This window comes from Salvelinus fontinalis, chromosome 20 (assembly GCF_029448725.1).
Source record: "Salvelinus fontinalis isolate EN_2023a chromosome 20, ASM2944872v1, whole genome shotgun sequence".
In the NCBI taxonomy this organism is placed as follows: domain Eukaryota; kingdom Metazoa; phylum Chordata; class Actinopteri; order Salmoniformes; family Salmonidae; genus Salvelinus; species Salvelinus fontinalis.
In genome coordinates this window covers 20,761,103-20,777,487 of record NC_074684.1, presented here as the reverse complement: position 1 = coordinate 20,777,487, position 16,385 = coordinate 20,761,103, and the positions used below count along the sequence as shown (strand labels likewise).

Genomic DNA, 16,385 nt, shown 5'->3' with positions numbered 1-16,385 from the left:
TAGCGTCAAACCCAAGAAGACTCGAAGCTGTAATGGAAACTAAAAGTGTGTCAACAAAGTACTGAGTAAAGGGTGTGAATACTTATGTAAATGTAACATTTCTATTTTGTTCTTTGTAAAAATGCAAAAATGTTTGCAAATTTAAAAAAAAAAAAAATTGTTTTTGCTTTGTCATTATGGGGTATTGTGTGTAGATTGATGAAAAAAAATATATTAAATCAATTTTAGAATAAGGCTGTAACGTAACAAAATGTGGATCTGAATACTTTCCGATTAAACTGTATGAATACTGTAACTAAAAAAGTAATACTAAATGTATGTTGTGTAGTAAGCTGTTAGTAGCTTACTACACGTAGTAGTAAGCCTAAGAATTTGGTCCCTCTCCCCCTAAGAACTTAGCCTACTCTTCTGTAAAAAATAAAAGTAACAAATAATTAAAGAGCTGCAGTAAAATAACAATAGCAAGGCTATATACAGATGGTACAGAGTCAATGTGCGGGGGGCACCGGTTAGTCGAGGTGATTGGGGGGGCAATACAAATAGTCTGGGTAGCCATTCTATTAGCTGTTCAGCAGTCTTATGGCTTGAGGGTAGAAGCTGTTAACTTCTTGACGCTAGGAACTTCTTGACGCTAGGGGTCAGATTTTTTTTTTTTTTTTTTTTAACTTTCCTAAGGTAAACAGACTATTTCTCAGGTCCAGATCGTAGAATATGCATATAATTTACAGATTAGGACAGAAAACACTCCAAAGTTTCCAAAACTGTTAAAATATTGTCTGTGAGTATAACAAAACTGATTCTGCAGGTGAAAACCTGAGAAAATATAACCCAGAAGTGATATTTTAAAAACAAAATCTGTGTTTCCTGGCTAGTCTTTCTTCCATTTGAAGGGGTATCAACCAGATTCATTTTCCAATGGCTTCCTCAGGCTGTGACCAGGCTTTAGACATAGTTTCAGGCTTTTATTTTGAAAAATGAATGAGATTTTTCAAAAGTAGTCAGGTGTTCTCTGAATAGTTCCTGCGCGCCAGAGGGGAGCTCTCCATTTTCCTTTTCTCTCTTATTGAATAGGTTACGGTCCGGTTGAAATATTATCGATTATGTTTGTTAAAAACAACCTGAGGATTGATTATAAAAACCATTTGACATGTTTCTACGACCATTACGGATACTTTTTGGAATTTTCGTCGAACGGAACGAGGCTGTAGTTTTCTCAACATAACGCGCAACCCAAATGGCGTTTTTTTTGTTATAAAAGTAATATTTATCGAACAAAAAGAACATTTGTTGTGTAACTGGGAGTCTCGTGAATGCAAACATCCGAAGATTATCAAAGGTAAGCGATTAATTTTATTGCTTTTCTGACTTCCGTGACCATGCTAATTTGGGGCTAGCTGTTGTAGCATTGATTGATACACTCACAAAAGCTTGGATTTCTTTCTCTGTAAAGCATGTTTTCAGAATCTGACATGATATGTGGATTAACAACAAGCTAAGCTGTGTTTTGGTATATTCACTTGTGATTGCATGATTATAAATATTTTTAGTAAGATTTTTGAATTTGGCGCCGTGCAATTCAGCGGTTGTTTAGGGAAATGATCCCGTAATCGGGATCTGTGCGCAGAAAGGTTAAAAAGCCTTTTGGACCTAGACTTGGTGCTCCGGTACCGCTTGCCATGCGGTTGCAGAGAGAACAGTCTTTGACTAGGGTGGCTGGAGTCTTTGACAATATTTTGCACCTTCCTCTGACACCTCCTGGTATAGAGGTCCTGGATGGGAGGAAGCTTGGCCCCAGTGATGTACTGGGCCGTGCGCATTACCCTCTGTGTCATGTTTTGTCTTTGATCATCTTGTCTTGTCCCTGTGCTTCCCTCTGCTGGTCTTATTAGGTTCTTTCCCTCTTTCTATTCCTCTCTTTCCTCCTCCCTCTTTCCCTCTCCCGCTCTCTCTCTCTATCGTTCCGTTCTTGCTCCCAGCTGTTTCTCATTCTCCTAACGACCTCATTTAGTCTTTCACACCTGTCCCCTATTTTGCCCTCTGATTAGAGTCCCTATTTCTCCCTCTGTTTTCCGCTTCTGTCTTTGTCGGATTCTTGTTTGAGGTTTGCTGTTCTGTGTCCTTGTTCCGCCCTGTCGTGTTTTGCCTTCGTCAGATGCTGCGTGTGAGCAGGTGTCTATGTCAGCTACGGTCTGTGCCTTCCTGAAGCGACCTGCAGTCTGTGGTCGCGTCTCCAGTCGTCCCTCTCTACTGACGAGAGGATTTCAGTTTCCTGTTTTGGATTTACCTTTGATAATATCCAGGAGAATCATTGTTTGTTTAAGACTGGAATAAAGACTCTGTTTTTATTACGTCGCTTTTGGGTCCTCCTTCATCAGCATAACACTCTGTAGTGCCTTGCGGTCGGAGGCCGAGTAATTGCCATACCAGACAGCGATGCAACCAGTTAGGATGCTCTCAATGTTGCAGCTGTAGAACTTTTTGAGGATCTGAGGACCCATGCCAAATCTTTTCAGTCTCCTGAGGGGGAATAGGTTTGTCGTGCCCTCTTCACGACTGTCTTGGTGTACATATTTGTCCATCTTATCTTAATTTCTTAATTGAAATGATGGCTTGCCTCTTATCCGTTCATCGTTCCCTTATGCCATAGTTTGTACATCTCAATTGTTATATTGCTTATATAGGTCTCTCTCATTTTTATCTTATTCATCATTTTAGGCAATGTTGGAATGATACATTCCATTTTTTTTATTAATTTGTGTATTATAAATTAGCTCATGTGCCTTTCTTCACGAGGAGGGGATACTATAATGTTGATGGGTCTGTAACCATGTTTTTTTTTCAACAAAAAGTTCAGTAGACCCATGTACACTGAACAAAATATAAATGCGACATGTAAAGTGTTGGTCCCATGTTTCATGAGCTGAAATAAAAAAAACAGAAATTGTCCATATGCACAAAAAGCTTATTTTTTCTAAAATGTTGTGTACCAATTTTTTTACGTCGCTGTTAGTGAGATTTTCTCCTTTGCCAAGATAATCCACCCACCTGACAGGTGTGGAATATCAAGAAGCTGATTAAACAGCATGATCATTACACAGGCGCTCCATGTGCTGGGGACAATAATGGCCACTAAAATGTGCAGTTTTGTCACACAACACAATGCCACAAGTGTCAAATTGAGGGAGTGTGCAATTGGCATGCTGACTGCAGGAATATCCACCAGAGCCGTTTCCAGATTATTTAATGTTAATTTCTCTACTATAACCTCACTAGGGTAGGGGGCAGCCTTCGGAATTTTGGATGAAAAGCGTTCCCAGAGTAAACTGCCTGCTACTCAGGTCCAGAAGCTTGTATATGCATATAATTGGTAGATTTGGATAGAAAACATTCTAAAGTTTCTAAACCTGTTACAATAATGTCTGTGAGAATAACAGAACTGATATGTGTCATGCCCTGACCTTAGAGAGCCTTTTTATTTCTCTATTTGGTTAGGCCAGGGTGTGATTTGGGTGGGCATTCTAGTTTTCTATTTCTTTGTTGGCCGGGTATGGTTCCCAATCAGAGGCAGCTGTCTATCGTTGTCTCTGATTGGGAATCACACTTAGGCAGCCTGTTTTCCATCCTAGTTTGTGGGATCTTGTTTTTGCACAGTAGCTGTTTAGCCCTGCAGAACTTTACGTTCGTTTATCCTTTGTTGTTTTTTTTGTTGTTCATCTAAATAAAGTAAGATGTACACTTTCCACGCTGTGCTTTGGTCTCATTCCGACGACGGACGTAACAGAAGATCCCACCACCAAGTGACCAAGCAACGTGCCCAGGAGTGGAGGACATCCTGGACCTGGGAGGAGGTTATGGCAGGGGACAAGACCCTGCCATGGAAGCAGGCGGAGGCAGCGAGTCCAGAAATCAAGGACACGACGCAAGCACGAGAGGCAATCCCCCCAAAATTTGGGAGAACAAGAGTCAGGGGTGGGGTGAACCTGAGCCAGTCAGGGAGTCGAGTGAGGAGCTCGACGCAAGATTCCGGAGAGAGGTGCTGGCGTTGAGAGCGCTGCAGAGCGGGCGTGCTGAGGAGCGTGACATCAGTCCGGTGTCATGTGCACCGGTTTCACGCATCTGGCCTCCGGTGTGCCTACCCAGTCCGGTGTGTCCTGTGTCTCCTCCGCGCACTCGCCCTGGGGTGTGTGTCACCGTTCAGGCACCATGTTATGCGGTTCTACGCACCGTGTCTCCGGTGCACCTCCACAGTCCAGTCAGTCCTATGCCTCCTCCCCTCACTCGCCCTGAGGTGCGTGTCATCAGCCCGGTGCCACCTGTACCGGGCCCACGCATCAGGCCTCCAGTGCGCCTCCACAGTCCAGTACGTCCTGTGCCTCCTCCCTGCACTCGCCCTGAGGTGCGTGTCATCAGCCCGGTGCCACCTGTATCGGTCCCACGCACCAGGCCTCCAGTGCGCCTCCACAGTCCAGAGCTTCCGGCGACAGTTCCCAGTCCAGAGCTTCCTGAGATGGTCCACAGTCCGGAACCTCCTGAGACGGTCCGCAGTCCGGAACTTCCGAGCCCTATGGCTTCGCCTACATTTGGCCAGTCTTTAGGCATTGTTTCAGGCTTTTACTCTGAAAAATTAGGGAGATACAGCATTTTCAATGAGAGGACAGTGGAAATTACCAGACATGAGTCCAGCGCATGACCGGGATTGCGCCTTTCTTGTTTCTCCTTTTCTATTGAAGAAGCTTTTGTCCGGTTGAAATATGATCGATTATTTATGACAAAAACAACCTGAGGGTTGATTTTAACCATCGTTTACATGTTTCTACGAACTTTTCTGGTACTTTTTAGATTTTTTGTCTGTCTGTTGTGACCGCGCTTTGTTCCAATGGATTACTGAACTAAAACGCACCAACAAAACTGAGGTTTTTGGACATAAAGAGGAACATTATCGAACAAAACAAACATTTATTGTGTATCATGGAGTCTTCGGAGTGCAACCATATGAAGATCGTCAAAGGTAAGTGATACATTTTATCGCTATTTCTGACTTTTGTTACTCCTCTTGGCTGCTAACGGTTTGTAATGATTTGTCTGCTGGGCGCTGTTCTCAGACAATCGCATGGTTTGCTTTCTCCGTAAAGCCTTTTTGAAATCTGACACAGTGGTTGGATTAACAAGAAGTTTATCTTTAATCTGGTGTATAACATTTATATATTTTATGTAGGTTAATTATGAGAATTTCTGTTTTGTTGAGTTTCACGCTCTGCAATTTCACCGGATGTTGTTTGAGACAGTGAATTACTGAACAAAACGCGCTAACAAAACTGAGGTTTTTGGATATAAAGAGGGACTTGTTCGAACAAAACAAACATTTATTGGGTAACTGGGAGTTTTGTAAGTGTAACCATATGAAGACCATCAAAGGTAAGTGATTAATTTTATCGCTATTTCTGACGTTTGTTACTCGTCTACTTGGCTGGTTACTGTTTATAATGATTTGTCTGCTGGGCGCTGTTCTCAGATAATCGCATGGTTTGCTTTCGCCGTAAAGTCTTTTTGAAATCTGACACCATGGTTGGATTAACAAGAAGTTAATCTTTAAAAAGATGTGTAACACTTGTATGTTTCATGAATTTTTATAATGAGGATTTCTGTTTTGAATTTGGCGCTCTGCAATTTCACTGGATGTTGGCCAGGTGGGACGGTAGTGTCCCACACCCCCTAAAATGCCTCCAACGTAATTTTAGAGAATTTGGCAGTATGTCCAACAGCCCTCACAACCAGACTACATGTAACCATGCCAGCCGAGGAGCTCCACATCCGGCTTCTTCACCTGCGGGATTGTCTGAGGCGATGCAGAGGAGTATTTCTGTCTGTAATAAATCCCTTTGTGGGGGAAAAAACTCATTCTGATTGGCTGGGACAGCTTTATATAGGCCCTAACAGCTTATGGGCACCATTTCTCGCCGTTTTAGTGTAATTAATGTATTGTTTACTGTTGTGTTGTGGCTTTGCTGGCATGCATCTAAAAAAAGGCAATTTCATTTGAACAAGTATTAATGCTGACTGTCACGTGTGCGCCCTCTCTGGCCTCTAGGTCACCAGGCTGCTCATTATGGCGCACACCTGTCACCTTTTTTACGCGCACCTGCGCGCCAGACTCACCTGGACTCCATCACTTCCCTGATTACCTTCCCTATATATGTCAATGTCTTTGGTTCCTTCCCCAGGTGTTAAAATTTCTGTTTCAGTTTCATGTCTGTGCGTTGTTCGTGTTTTGTATTATGTTGCGTTTATTTATTAAAACACTCACTCCCTGAACTTGCTTCCCGACTCTCAGTGCACCTCGTTACACTGACTCACTGCAGCTACAATAAGGACATCAGATGAGTATGAATCTGTGTTTCAATCAAATTCTGAAAACTGCTATGATTCATCTTTGAATAATGGCCATATACATTGGGTTAGTACAGTTGTCTCAGATGTTGAATGGAATGCTTTCTTCTCTACAAAGACTGGCTACCTTGAGATATTTAGTCTTTCAGTGCAGCCAGGACAGACATATTGTCCAAAGTACAACTCAACCACTTTCTTATTCTTTGTAGATTGGCTCTGTCTGGTCTGTAATAGCTCTTGCCTTCAAAGCAGCACAGACATTGTAAAAATGCATCCAAAGACCAAGACAATCTGAAGTTCACTTCTCTTTCATCCCACAATAACTGCCTGCAGGGCCAGATTACTGAACAGGCACGCATGGCATGTGCCCCAGGTTCCATGACCTCCAGGGGGCCACCAACCCCCCCAGAATAAAAACACATTTTTAGGTCAGGGGCCCCCCAAATAGCATATTAACACGTTATAAGCAATAGCCAAATGTGTAGAATAACAGGAATTTAGCTATGAAACTGCCACATTTTCTCTCTGCCTTATGACAAAATGTGTAGAATAGCATTATAAAATTGCAAATGTTTCTCTCTGGCCCATGGAAATATGTGTTGAAATGCAATGGATTACAGGTGCAGAAGAAGTCATCCATGCACAGTGGGTAGGGGAACATGTATTATAGAGAGGGATCACATTGGGCTGTTTGGGGTGGTGATCTGCAGTAGACATGGCTATTTGTCAACGCAGGACCAACTTGAGGAAGCTTACAGAGAGAGGGAGGGGGGAGAGAGAAGGGAAAGCGAGACAGAAAAATAGAGACAGAGGTGTGAGACAGAAAAAGAGAGGGAGAGATTTGAAAAAAATACTGTGTATCTGTTCTCTCACGCTGCATGTCGCCACAAAGACAAAGTACAATGGGTGTGTGGACTGCTTATACTTCTCCATTGCACTGTCTGCTGCTGGCCCAACATAACATATATGACAAGGTAGAGAGAAGGCCTAATTATATTAGGAATGGTTTAAGCGTTAATTTCATGTACAGACCATAATGGATACTTCCTGAATTCTGCTACCACTCGTAGCATTTGGTAATAATCTCTCCAGCCTTTCTGAGCACGGCACAATGAAGCTGTTTTACCCAAAACATGGACAAGAATATAATTCATTATTCTCAGGGTCAGTAATACCCCATAGAATCCGGCATGGGGGCGAGCTAACACAAAGGAACTCACAACAGGTTTAAACTCCATTTGTACAATTGAAATGATCGGAGTAAATGATTTAGCGAAGTACACCACAGAACGTTCCATTGAATACTCAATTTTCCTCTTGGATTGGTAACCTACATTAGACAATAGCCCACAAAACCTGTTTAATCACAACTTTCCCAATAAATTGCTAGAACAAAAAAATCCTCTCCCTGCGATTTCATAGATAAATATTGCAAGGTCGACTCCCTCTTGTCTTACCCCTTCAGAGTGATGATACAACAACCTTTACCAACGTCATCTGCTCATCTCAGAGCTACCCTGGTCATGTCCAACTGTGTGAGTTGGCCACCCGATCAGCAGACAGCATCTCTTGAGTGTGATTGGGGCAAAGTGATTGTGGTGAGGATGGAAACGAGGCCCCTTAGTGACAGCACAAGGGCCTGATTAAAACAGCGGAGAGGGAACAGCCTTGAGCTGCTGAGAGTGCTAGCTACTATAAACCCTGCGCTCCACTTCACATTCTCCAATCACAGGGCAGGCTGGATACCGTGACACAGACCCCAGGGCTTAATGGCATTTCTGGGCTGAAGGAGGCTGTCTCACACCCCGCTATGCTCATTGTACTGTATTTATTCAGGGGATTGCCACCCGAAGGAGCACAGTAGAAATAAAAGCAGTGGTGGGTTTCCTTTGAAGAAAGGACCTTATTCATGTTGGTATCGGACTCCCTTCTAGGTTACTTACAGACCTAACATGGACATATACAGTAGTAACCTTAAAATAAAGTGTGATCTGCCAGCGTTGTTGACTGCAATCTGCCAGCCATTGTCAATGGCATTATAAACCATGATTCACTTTGAAAAAGCTGCATTTTAAAAGGTAACAAAGACAGGGGTAACTAAGACATACCAGTAAAATATTAGCAATGCCCAAATTCCCTCTTCAATTAGAGTCAACAAGTTAAGGTTTGCTGGGGTGGGAGAGAGAATGCAGAGGTTTGCAGATGTGCAGTTACAAGATTTCACGGCATAAAGTCATCCAATTTAATCTCTCTCTTTCTTTTGCAGCAGGCGGTAATCTGCACTACATGAGTCAAATCTGGGTAAGTGATTAGAGGGCTTTATTTATTGTAAGGCATGACTATTGGGCAGTGTTTGGTGGTCTAGCTGCTTTAACAGTAATGATTGTGGTCTGCGTGCTCGTCCACCCGCCCAGTCGGGACGGAGGAAGATGAAGGCCCGCATGGTGTCTGTGGCCTGCAGAAATACAGCCTGCTCCGCTCCGAGGTAACTGAAGAGCCTTTCAGAGCAGCGTGAAAGCTGCGATCGATCACTAGCACGCAGCATGCAGGAAGAAAACGCCAAATAATAGGCAGAAAAACTAAAAGGCAATATGTGGAATAGGATCGTCTGAGGTAATAGCGATGTACAATCTCTAACAATCTGAATCATTATGATAGATGAAAGTGCTTAAGGATGAGGGCGTGTGTCTGTGGTACTCACCTTGTACTGGAATAGAAAGAGGCCGCAGAACAGGCTGTAGAGGTCAGCGGTCAGCAGAGAGAGATTGACCGACGTGGCACTGGTCCTTCTAATGACCACGGGCATGAAGCTGTACAGGCCAAACATGCAGGCACTGAAGCCGATATACAACAACCCTGGTGAAAGACATATACACACACACACACACACACACACACACACACACACACACACACACACACACACACACACACACACACACACAAACACACACACACACACACACACACACACACACACACACACACACACACGATGAGTGACAGATCTGCAGGGGCAGACTGGACCTAATTAACAGCAGAGTGCTCCCCAGAATACCAACTAGCCAGCAAAAAAAATCATTCACCTGCCTGTCTATCAATGCTTATATAGGATAGTTTTCTTCTTGTGTCCATGTAAAGATAGAAGGACCTTGATGACAGAGTAGGGAAGGGCTCATCTTCTCCATTCATCAACACATTTGCCTATTACAGGTGGTGGATCTTAATTTGATCACCTTGTTGCAGGAGAACTTTCCAGGAGAACATTCCACTTTTCAGACTTGATTTTCACTTTTGAAAAATGTATCAAATGTCCATTACTTATAATCCACATTTCCTGTTTCTGCAAGATTATTTTCCTGCAGTAGCAAACTGACTCAAATTAATATCCTACATCTGTACATGTGCATTGATTTGTCCAATGACCTAATATTTTGTTGGATCCTGTGACATTCTTCCTGCACACCAAACTGATATAAATGGGAACATAGTCATGGCAGCATTTCCTCCTTCACTTTTAACCAAAAATGGTTCTTTAACCAAAAAAGGGAGAGGAAGATGCAAATGTCATTAAATATATGCCATATAAGGTCACTGTAAAGTGGGCGACTGAGACAGAAAATCATGACATAATGATGGGCATTTCAGAGAGATAGTTGTCATGTAGGGACTAGGGACATTCTGATTATATTTTGTCATGCAGAAACACAGTAATGGGATTTAGTGTTACTATGAAATTAAATTACCTGCTCATCTAGTTTCAGGTTCATTTTTTTTTAAAATGTATTTATGAAGGACACGACTTTTACGGCCTCAGATTAAATGACAACACAGACAGATATTGGTAATTTGTCTCAAAACAAAACGTAAACAGCACTTATCTGGCAGATTCTGCTCTCAGAGATGTTATGAATGCTGCCAGGGCCATTTCCGTCTCCCTCATTCCACTAAAAGCAATCAGGATCCTATTCAATCGCTTTTCATTGTCATAGATACATTACATATCAGGGGAGTTGTCCTCAGGAGAGAAGGCAAAAATATCCACCTGCTTCTCTGCAGTGAGAAAGTACTGAAGGACAGCTGACAAGTGATAGGTGAAGAGTGGATACGTTCAAAAACTGTTTAAATACAGTGTAAATCACCAATCCCAATTCATAGTAGTCTCTTCACTGCTCCAGTTCACTGCTCCAGTTCACTGCTCCAATTATCGCTGAGCAACTATTTTCAATTACTCCCGTTACGGCCGGTATGTACTTCCAAAAAAGGTCTAAATAAAAATGTACAAGCATTTATAATACAGCATAAAATAAAACAAACAAATAAAACCCAGAAGAAATTACTCATTACTGTCATGGATAGGTCAGAAGTCAACAACAGCGCAATACATTGGCTTGCCGGAGAGTAATTTTTTCACAAGTACATTCCGGCCGTAACGGGAGAAAATGAAGATAGATGCTCAGTGAAACTCCATATTTGGTGAGTAATTAACACATTTTGACATTATGATGCTTGCAGAGCTGTCTAAAGGGAGTTTGAATCATCATATATAATGAGGCAGCACTCACCATGACAGTCCCAAGCCATTGCATATATCAGAATCTGACTACCGAAGATGTACTATGCAATATTAAAGCCTCAAATATTGAAGATCTGAGCCCTACACTATAAATCAGGTTTGAGGAGTTAGCAACGTAACTTTGGTCAACTCTGAGTTCAACTCGGGATAACCAGTACCATGAAAGTGGTACTCAGCCTGGAGGTGTGTTGGGTCATTGACCAAGAAGGAGAGTGATGGAGTGCTGCATCAGATGACCCGGCCTCCACAATCACCCAACCTCAACCCAACTGAGATGGTTTGGGATGAGTTGGACCACAGAGTGAAGGAAAAGCAGCCAACAAGTGCTCAGCATATGTGGGAACTCCTTCAAGACTGCTGGAAAAGCATTCCAGGTGAAGCTGGTTGAGAGAATGCCAAGAGTGTGTAAATCAAGGCAAAGGGTGGCTACTTTGAAGAATCTCAAATATACACTTATTTTGATTGGTTTAACACTTGTTTGGTTACTACATGGTTCCATGTGTTATTTCATAGTTTTGATGTCTTCACTATTATTCTACAAAGTTGAAAATAGTAAAAATCAAGAAAACCCTGAAATGAGTAGGTGCGTCCAAACTTTTGACTGGTACTTTATGTGTAATATTAGTTTGATTTAGAATGGACCATTATCATGCACCGGTCTCGGAACAGAGGCAAGGAAGAAAAAAACAAAGTCATCTATGCACTTAAATAGCGAATGGAGGATGCTTTTCCCATGGTTCCTTTTCACGCCAGCCAGGTAGGCTATACTCTTGTTGTAAAGAGAAGCAATGTGCTTAATATTAGAAAGTTGATAAATAAATAGACTAGACCTAGCTTATAGAAAGCTGATGGGATCCTCCTCTTTTTCACTTTTTAATAGGATGACTTTAAATCTCTGTTTTATCATACAGTTGCATAGCATATAGAAATGTTGCGCAACATGAGTTCCTGGGCTCTCGAAGTGTTTTCGATCACATTTGCATTGATGTCAGAGTGATGAGAGGAACAATAGAGTGCTGAGTACCCAGGCAGTTAGCAAGTTTGGTAGACTACTAATGACCATCAGCAGCATCAGAGCTTGGAGAAGCCTAGTTACTGTGACTAAACGGTCACATGCAACTGAACTGCAGACCATGACTCGTGACCGCCGGTGTGGCGGTAAGACGATCACTGTAACAGCCCTAAGCACAGCGCTACATTCTGGAGGTCGGTTACAATGCACTCACTGTATTCAGTATGCTTTTTTGAATCCGATCCACTCAACAAACATAGTAAAAAAAAATTGCAATGGGCAAGCACACAGACTTCCTAACCCTTGAAGTTTCACTTGACTTCCTCACAGGCTCAAATGGTTTTCTCCAGACACTGTTGGTAGTCGGTTGGATAGCTGAACAGAGGGCCTCATGCGTTATTCAAATGCCTTGTTTACTATGTCTGGCAGCATACACACCTCAGAGAAATATGACCATCACCTGCTTTTCTTAACTAAGTTGAAGTGTATCTCCAGGCTATGTTTTAATGGTGTAGCAGGATGATGATTTTAGAAACACATCAGCAATCTGAACCCATGAATATTGAAATCCCTGTTATTAGGAAGGATGAGCTATACTTGTATGGGAGTCAATGATTACCACCCCAAGAGCATTATTCCCAGATACAGTACAGTGCCTTCAGAAAGTATTCACACCCCTTGACGTTTTCAAATTTTCTTTGTTACTGCCTGATTTTAAAATAATTAAATTAAGATTCTGTCATTAGCCTACACAATATTAACAATAATGTCAAAGTGGAATGATGTTTTTTTTTACTTTTACAAATTAATAAAAATGAAAAGCTGAGTCAATAAATATTCAACCCCTTTGTTACGGCAAGCCTAAATACGTTCAAGAGTAGAAATGTGCTTAACAAGTCACATAGGTTCCATGGACTCTGTGTTCAATAGTAGTGTTTAACATGATTATTGAATGACTACCTCATCTCTGTATCCCACACATACAGATAATTGTAAGGTCCCTCAGTCGAGCAGGGAATTTCAAACACAGATTCAACCACAAACACTTTCCAATGCCTCACAAAGAAGGGCACCTATTGGTAGCTGGGTAAAAAAAGCATACATTATATATCCCTTTGAGCATTACACTTTGGATGGTGTATCAAAACACCCAGTCACTACAAAGATACAGGCGTCCTTCCTAACTCAGTTGCCGGTGAGGAAGGAGACTGCTAAGAGATTTCACCATGAGGCCAATGGTGACTTCAAAACAGTTACAGAGTTTAATGGCTGTGATACGAGAAAACTGAGGATAGATCAACAACATTGTAGTTACTCCACAATACTAACCTATTTGACCGAGTGAAAAGAAGGAAGCTTGTACAGAATAAAAATATTCCAAAACCTGAATCCTGTTTGCAACAAGATATTAAAGTAATACTGCAAAAAATGTGGCAAAGCAATTCACTTGTTGTCCTGAATACAAAGTGTTATGTTTGGGGCAAATCCAATACAACATATTACCGAGTACCACTCTCCATATTTTGAAGTATAGTGGTGGCTGTATCATGTTATGCGCATGCTTGTAATCGTTAAGGACTGGGGAGTTTTTCAGGGTAAAAAATAAAGAGAATGGAGATAAGCACAGGCAAAATCCACTAGACACTGGGAGATGAATTCACCTTTCAGCAGGACTATACCCTAAAACAAGGCCAAATCTACACTGGAGTTGCTTAAATCTACTTGAAAATCTATGGCAAAACCTGAAAATGGCTGTCTAGCTGATCAACAACCAACTTGACAGAGCTTGAAGCATTTTTAAAAGAATAACTGGGAAAATGTTGCACAATCCAGGTGTGGAAAAGCCTTAGAGACTTACCCAGAAAGACTCACAGTTATAATCACTGCCAAAAGGCTATTCTACAAAGAATTGACTAAGGGGTTGTGAATACTTATGTAAATTAGATATTTCTGTATTTCATTTTCAACAAATTTGCTACATTTTCTAAAAACATGTTTTCACTTTGCCATTATGGGGTATTGTGTGTAGATGGGTGAGGGAAAAAAATATTTTAATCAATTTTGAATTCATGCTGTAACACAACATGAGGAATAAGTCAAGGGGTATGAATACTTTATGAAGGCACTGTAAATTAACCTTTGTTTTCACCTTCCTTATGAACAATAAGTGATTATTAAAACACACAACTCTCCATGTGGTAAGCTTCAGGATGGAAGAAACAATATGATCACACCAAGTCTTTGGAGGATGCACACATTCCTCCAATACATTTTACATGACCAAGTCCTCCTCATTTTTCTAGGGTAGCACAATCTTAGCTGAGCAGATCTCTCTCCTTCTGGCACCTGCTGTGTTGCCCACCATGGCAGTGACAGTTAATGACATGCCCCTCAAGCCACCACAGACTGGCTAATGCATCTGTGACAAGCCAGCATCTGGGACGCTACCCAAACCCCACTATTGGCATCAGCACACACGCCCTTGCTTACTCAATCAAAAGAAATGGGTGAATTGGAGTGAATTAAGGACCTAGTCACTTGCATTGCTTTTGGAGAGCGGCGAATTGCACGTCATAGATTTGGTTCCTAAGAAAGTAATTGAAAATTGGGCATCTTCATGGGCTACTATATATCATGTTGTCATGATAGTTTATTGTATTTGAAATATTCTTTAACCAATTAACTGAAACTTAGACAACTTCAAGGGAAGATTCTAGAATTAGGTTGCTGTTAAATATTCTGATTTGTGTCTGAACTAAAAGTCCCAATACGACATATCACTTTGACAGAAGTCATGTCAGAAAAGCATTGGGAAAAAGTGACGTACAGAGGAGCACTACAGGAGTGAAGCCACTGTCCACATAAGACGGTACAGACCCACATCAATCCGAGTCCTATTGTTTTTGAAAAAATTGTTTGGCACTCTGAATAAAGTAAACTTATCATCTGACCATATCTTATGATTTCTTTAGTCTTTATCAGCCCCAAATGTTTTAATCACTTCTACAGACTTTTACAGACTTTTAGCATAGCCCCTTGTACACCCCTGCTGGCTTACTCCTACTAGCTAACCAACAGCTGCTGTATTGCTGTATAATAGCACCCTGCTGCCTTACTCCTACTAGCTAACCAACAGCTGCTGTATGCTGTACAATAGCACCCTGCTGGCTTACTCCTACTAGCTAACCAACAGCTGCTGTAAGCTGTACAATAGCACCCTGCTGGCTTACTCCTACTAGCTAACCAACAGCTGCTGTATGCTGTACAATAGCACCCTGCTAGCTTACTCCTACTAGCTAACCAACAGCTGCTGTAAGCTGTAAAATAGCACCCTGCTAGCTTACTCCTACTAGCTAACCAACAGCTGCTGTAAGCTGTACAAAAGCCCCCTGCTGGCTTACTCCTACTAGCTAACCAACAGCTGCTGTAAGCTGTAAAATAGCACCCTGCTGGCTTACTCCTACTAGCTAACCAACAGCTGCTGTAAGCTGTACAATAGCACCCTGCTAGCTTACTCCTACTAGCTAACCAACAGCTGCTGTATGCTGTACAATAGCACCCTGCTAGCTTACTCCTACTAGCTAACCAACAGCTGCTGTAAGCTGTACAATAGCACCCTGCTAGCTTACTCCTACTAGCTAACCAACAGCTGCTGTAAGCTGTACAATAGCACCCCGCTAGCTTACTCCTACTAGCTAACCAACAGCTGCTGTATGCTGTACAATAGCACCCTGCTGGCTTACTCCTACTAGCTAACCAACAGCTGCTGTAAGCTGTACAATAGCATCCTGCTGGTTTACTCCTACTAGCTAACCAACAGCTGCTATATGCTGTATAATAGCACCCTGCTGGCTTACTCCTACTAGCTAACCAGCAGCTGCTATATGCTGTATAATAGCACCCTGCTGGCTTACTCCTACTAGCTAACCAACAGCTGCTGTAAGCTGTACAATAGCATCCTGCTGGTTTACTCCTACTAGCTAACCAACAGCTGCTATATGCTGTATAATAGCACCCTGCTGGCTTACTCCTACTAGCTAACCAACAGCTGCTGTAAGCTGTACAATAGCATCCTGCTGGCTTACTCCTACTAGCTAACCAACAGCTGCTATATGCTGTACAATAGCACCCTGTCTGGCTTGTTTGTTGCAAATCAAATATTAAGTGAACCCTTGATGTTATAAGTAAATAAAGTGCATCCATATATCAGTTAGACACCTTCATCTCCTACCTGTAATTCATGCAGCACAACAAGACCTTCGTAAAGGTTGACACCACCCCTTAGCCGGCCTGTACACTTTTACTGTACAGCAGTGGCCCGTCCATCTTAGTTCAGGGCCCCATCTCTGTCACCACCACTTCATTTGCAGAGTGATCTTCCAGTGACACCCCTTACAGCCTAACTGATTG

At 42.1% G+C, this 16,385-nt stretch overlaps 1 protein-coding gene across 1 annotated transcript in view; it reads right to left on the bottom strand.

Annotated features, from left to right (window-relative positions):
• LOC129817496 (solute carrier family 35 member F1-like) overlaps nt 1–16,385 on the bottom strand; it is a 166,055-nt gene that overhangs the window by 13,778 nt on the left and 135,892 nt on the right. The window contains exon 7 of the mRNA XM_055872799.1: nt 9,089–9,243. Coding sequence (XP_055728774.1) covers nt 9,089–9,243 — 155 coding nt within the window. The remainder of the gene's footprint in view (nt 1–9,088; nt 9,244–16,385) is intronic.